The following is a 6,086-nucleotide window of genomic DNA, read 5'->3' on the forward strand; positions in this document are numbered from 1 at the left end:
AAGCAAATCCTTCCTACATGTGGATTCTCCTCGTTTGACCTCATTAATTAGCACAAACACATAAAAAAGGATCAGGAAGCATCTCCATCTCCTTTTGCCAACAAGATTGAGCCTATGTCTACACTCAGCCAATACAGACCCAGGCAGCTCTGCATTAATTAATAAATATATGTCCAAACAAATTACCTTCTTTTTTTTTTTGCAAAACGAAATTTATTCTTGTTGAAAAACAAACTGTGTAAAAATATCACACTTCAATTACACAATACTTGCCAAAAATGTACAATGTTTTATTACGGAAATAAACACACACTGCATATTATTATAAATGTATGACTTTGCTCTGTGTTTTTTTTAATACAAAATTCAAATCAAAACCTTCAAACTTTGTTTTGATTTGCTAATGGAAAAACATAGATGTGTTTGACACAAATACATTATTAGCCTATTATTATTATTATTTTTTTTTATTATAACATGTGGTCATTTATAAGCTGTCCATTATCCTGAGACGCCCTAAACAGTGACTGAAAACGAATCACTTTCATGGAGGAAATAACAAGGAAAGTCTGTGGTCAAAAAAGTCTGATTCACACCGAAAAGAAATAAACATAAATATATCTTCTTAAACAGCATGAATATAGGCACAAATAGTGTTTCGTATGTCCATCATTCAGCTGCGTGCTATCAAACAAACATACAAAAATAATCCTACCTTCAAAGAGGGGCGTTTTTTAGTTTTTGTGGCTGATTTTTTTTTTTTTTTAGTTTCTTGAAAAGTTTGTTGTTAAGACATTTAACAGGCGCTAGTGCCGCTCACGACTCTGTTCGGAAAGTTTTCAACCGGGTGTAAAACAGCTCCGGGGTGTACGCCGGCCGCTGGAGGCCCCAGAGAGGATGCTAAGACTGGGACAACGACCGGAGAAGTCCTGGAGGGGCTCAGCGACCCTCCGATGATACTCTCTATGGAGAAAGGGGACCGCTGCACGGGAGAGCTTGACTTCTGCACCGGGGACGCAGTCTGCACGCTGGCTGAACCCAGACTGGAGCTGAGCTGTGGATAAAACCTACTCCTGGCTAAGTCCGTGGTGGTGGTGCTGGTGGTGGTGGTGGGCATCAAAGACGGAGAGGGGATAATGGTTCCCGTGTGTGAATGTGAGTGCCTGGAGTGCTGCTGGTGCTGCTGTTGGAAAGCAAAAAGCGCAGAGTGTGTGTGGTAGGACTGGAGCTGGATGCCGTATCCACCGCAGCCGTACGGTCCGTACCCATACGCAGCAGCGGCGGGGATAAAACTGTTATGCTCCCGCAGCAAGTCCTGCGTCTGCTGCCGCTTGAAGCGTTTCCTCCGCCTCAGAAAGCTCCCGTTGTCAAACATATCAGCCGACTCCGGGTCCAAGGTCCAGTAGTTGCCTTTCCCAGGGTTCCCGGGCTCCCTCGGTATCTTAACGAAACAGTCATTGAGAGATAAGTTGTGTCTGATGGAGTTCTGCCAGGCCGGGAACTTCTCTCTGTAGTAAGGGAAGCGGTTGCTGATGAAGTCGCAGATCTCGCTGAGAGTAAGCCTCTTTTTGGGACTCTGCAGGATGGCCATGGTGATTAAGGCGATGTAGGAATAAGGAGGCTTCACCAGGGTGTTCTTGCCCGTCGGCTTGTAGGTATCCCTTGAGGAGGTGGAGCTGTCCAGGCACGGAGGAGGAGAGCCGGCCAGGAGGATGCCATCGTGCATCTGCGCCACCTCATCCACGTAGGAACGCGTCTGGTTGTCGCCATCCTCGCCTTCACCGACCACATCTATGTCAGTCTCTTCCGAAAGGATGGAGGCATCCGACATCTCTGAGCTCAGAGTCATGGCTCACAACACCGCTGTGCCCTCCGACGCCAGATGAGGAAGACGATGATGCACAAGCTGCCCTGCCCTCCCTCTTCAAAAACTCATATGAGGAGGAGGAGGAGGGGGAGAGGAGAGGAGCACGTGGTGAAAAACGTCCCGCAGTTTTCTGGCTATTTCCATATGTTTTTTAGGTTTTTGTCGCTATAACTGAGGAGAGCGACCCAGTCGATGCCAGACTGAGAACTAGAAGACGGGGAAACCTGCAAAAGGGCCAAACCTGAATCACACAGGGGGCGGATCTTCACTCCTTATTTATACCACCGCGCTGATCACATGGTGAGGAAACGTCACACAGGCAAATGAAAAGAGAGGAAGAAAAAAATGAAATAACAAAAAGGGTCTTTGAAAATTAACTGTGAGTGGTTTTTGGAAAAAAAAAGTTTGGTGTGGCCTAAATCCTTTCTAGTGGTCATTCATGGTGGCCTACAGTCCAAATATGACTAATCTAAAGCTTCTATTTCACGTAAGGTTTTGCGCAAAAATAGATTTAGAGAAGATAAAAAGGTCTTTAAGAAAGCCAGATTGCTAGTGTGGTCTCTGCTGAGGTCGAAGCGGATATTTTGACAATATTTATAATTATGAGGGCTGTAGACCATTAATGTGACACATGACTGACGCAAAAGATCATTTAGATTTTGAATTAATCCTCATCCTCATACTGTTTGGATTCAGAAGCACGTTATATGGAGAAATAATATTTAAGAGCTAGATGATATTGGGATGATTTTCAAGAATGTCTTGTGAAATATAGCTTCCATGCCGGAGACCTGTGCACCATATCCAGGCAGCTCAGTTTGCGTGATCCGGTAGTTATCTAGATTATCCGCGAGCCATTTGTAATGGAAAAGAGTCAGCTGTTAACTCGAATCAGTCACGGGTCACGCAGAGCATGCAAGCCCCAGATATAAGGCCTCTGCCGTGCGTCTGGAGCATAATGGTGTGTGCAGCGTAGTGTGTGTGGACATCTCTGTTAATTTCAATGTATTTTATGATATTATTTTTTTGAATGTGCTCCGTTGGTTTAAAAACAGAAAAAAATCTTAAGTTTCATACTGATAGAAAATGTGTTAAGGAAGTGTTAATCTTCCCTTAGTGCAAAGAGAATTACGCATTGTGTGTAAGCCTATTAAGAGCATGATCACATAATAAGTTATAGCTCCATCCTAATTTCCTGTGGTGCTTATTAAATTAAAACATGTGTTTGTATATTAATATATATGCATGGTAAGTTTTTGATATCTATGTTTTGACAGTTTGCAGAGTTTGTTTTGGTGCATGGGTCACTTTAGGCAGCCATTAGAATAAATACAAATTACTCTGTGAGTGCAAACACTTTATTTTATTCAGTTTTAGCCCTGGTCATCGCCCAGCTTTGCCTTCAAAAAGTGAGAAATTTTTCTTGACACTTGACATTTTTGTGAATTTTAACACTTTTACAAAAACACTACACTCTGCAGAGTCTAATCAGATTATCAATATAGAAATAACAAAGTGTGTGTTGTGCTCCTCATATTTCCTGTCCTACATCACACAAAAAACTTGGAAGCAAAGTTCCATAAATGTATGTTGACTAAAAAAAAATCAAATACAACTGAATTTATAATACACACATGTCAATGGCAGAGGTGTCATTTGCTGTGTGGCCCCCCCTTGTAACTTTTAAACGTTCTCATTTGTCCAGCGCCATCTAGCGGTGAAGTTGTGACAGATGCAACTTTATACAGCTGTTACATCCATGACACATACATTTACAACCAACTCACGTATTTTTTATTTTTTTTAGAAAAGACTTACAAACAGATGATTTATGCTGACATTAAGATTGAGATTAAATCCAGCAAGTACATGGATTTGGTTGCAAACAATATGAGCTGTTAGAATGTTTAAAGTGGAAAAGGCCTAAAAACCTTATTATTTCTGCTGATCACTTCTGTTGTTAACAATCGATTAGCAACATTCATCACATCTACCACCTCATACATTTAAATGGAAGATCAGTCTGGCACCTTACAACAGAGAAGGCTGAATACACAACAAACTCGGACTTTGCATGAATAATTAAATATGAATCGAACATTTTTCATGATGTTTCTTAGAAGAGTATGACTTTAAGCCATTTACCACTATAAATACCAATATATATATATTAATTTATTGATACATATGTGTATATATATATATATATATATATATATATATAGTGTCATTATGTCGTTTTAACTAAATCCTCCTTATTCTTATTGATGTCAATGTGCCACTTTGTAAAAATCACTTATTGCATTTAAATCCAGATGCACAGACGATGTGGTGAATAATGACGCACTAACATTAGGAAATATATATATAAAAAAAGAAGTTCACTTTTATTACAGAAGCTCTTAAGTCTACACACCGTGAGTCCGTTTATTTATGAGCTATTACAAATTTGGCCAAAATTAGCTCAATAAAGTCAGAGGATCCAGAAACATGTTGGATGAATGCATTTCCTATCAGAAATGAAATGATTGGAGACTTTTTTTATTCTGCTTGACCTAACAGAAGAAACCACAGCAGCACTCGCATGTGTGGTAAACCACCTCTGAAGTGTTTCTAATTCAATTCCCCCTCTGCGACGCGAGGGTGTCTCCGTGCCACGGAGCACCAGGAAAACACTTAAGTGTTTTACTGTTTAAACGCGATGCCTGCGTGCTCTGACAAAACCCCAGTGTGTCACCAAAACGCTCCGTGCTGCATGAGAGGGGTCTGTACTGGGGTGGACTCATGTGGATCACATGCAGAAAAAATAGGTATCAGCAAAGACTCAGTGCGTGCGGAGGAGTTAAAGGAAGACAACAGAGCCTGCACATGTGTGTCTGTACACGCATGGAGCACCAGGCAAAGACTAATAAGGTAAAATACTTAAAAAAAGTTTCTTAATTTAAGAAAACCTCAAATGGTTAGATCATTTATATAGCAGCACGTGTCTCATAATTTGGTTATTGTGGCTTCTATTTCTCCAATTGCGCGTAAAATGATACGAAACAAACCTTGTTGTTTATTAAAAATCAAATATCTGACATGAAATGAAGGAAAACACCAGAAGTGTCAGAGTTTTCTCCTATTTTATTTCAGTATAGACCCCCAGTATAGTAATTTGCCCCTGGCCCAGTACTACAAAGCGGGTTCAGAAGATGGATGGATGGATGGGTAGGCCTAATTTTAAATACATAAAAGTCCCAAAGTATTCCAAAGTTTCCCAACGTGAGACAGGTCACGTGATTATTATGGGGGTGCACTTTATTGTTGTTATGTATCCATCAATAAGGATCAATGTCTTGCTGATTTTTTTTCTGTTAAACTTAAAGGAATAGATACTCCAGATATATAAAGGGTGCAACTTAACATTCTAAGTATTCTTTATTTTGTTGTAAAATACTGATGCTGTCCTATCATTCAGGCAGTGTCTTGAAGTTATTAGAGGAAAAACCTTAATTCTGAACTTCTGAGCTGGTGATTCGTCCAGTCAAAGAAAGGAGAATTGTGCATGCAGGCCTGTGTAATCCATATTTGAACATAAAAAGACCAGATCAGGATTTATCTTTATAACTGGTGTTCATCATGGATATATTTTCACATTTGGCATTTTCAGACAAAATAAGTCAACACAGCTAGTTCCTTGAAACATTTTTAAAAATGCACTACAGCATCTTATACAGCTGGGTAAATCCAGGGGTGTTTGGCTTTCCTGCTTTAACCAGTTTTTAGACACAAATTTAACTAAATCTTAGTTAAATCACACCTTAGACAAAGGGCGATGCTTTTCCCTGAGCACAGAACGACAATATATTCTACATGTCAAAAAGCCAAAATGCCAAGATTTTTTTAATGTCAGATTTGATCCTAATATTGATGCCACGATAACATCCCATCACCTGAGAACCACTCCTTCAAACTCACGTCCTGTCTTGGTTGTGCAACTTTTTTTAGTGTGTTCTACTCCTTTAATGTTGTAGGTAAACCTGAGGAAAGCAGGGATCATGATCACTCATTTTGTCTAGAATATCTCAAGTAAACAATCAGCTCACTCACCAGGCCAATTGTTGTCGCTGAATTGTTTTTTAAAAACACGTTTCAAACATCAATTCAACTGTCTTAACCTCTTCAAGGGGTCTAACCTTCAACCTACAAAGCTCAGCTCGGGGCAGAGAAGACCCAG

General features: G+C 40.2%; 1 protein-coding gene across 1 annotated transcript; it reads right to left on the reverse strand.

The window, feature by feature from the left end:
- Positions 1 to 486: 486 nt before the first annotated feature.
- On the reverse strand, positions 487 to 2,079 carry foxd1 (forkhead box D1). Its single transcript, XM_028418129.1, has one exon. It carries the CDS (start codon positions 1,847 to 1,849, stop codon positions 797 to 799), a length of 1,053 nt encoding a protein of 350 aa, XP_028273930.1. The 5' UTR covers positions 1,850 to 2,079; the 3' UTR covers positions 487 to 796.
- Between the last annotated feature and the right edge of the window lie 4,007 nt (positions 2,080 to 6,086).

The sequence above is a fragment of the Parambassis ranga genome, chromosome 12, assembly GCF_900634625.1.
Source record: "Parambassis ranga chromosome 12, fParRan2.1, whole genome shotgun sequence".
In the NCBI taxonomy this organism is placed as follows: Eukaryota; Metazoa; Chordata; class Actinopteri; family Ambassidae; genus Parambassis; species Parambassis ranga.

Coding starts and splice junctions, on each gene's coding strand:
- foxd1 (XM_028418129.1), bottom strand. CDS start 1,849: ATGACTCTGAGCTCAGAGATGTCGGATGCCTCCATCCTTTCGGAAGAG.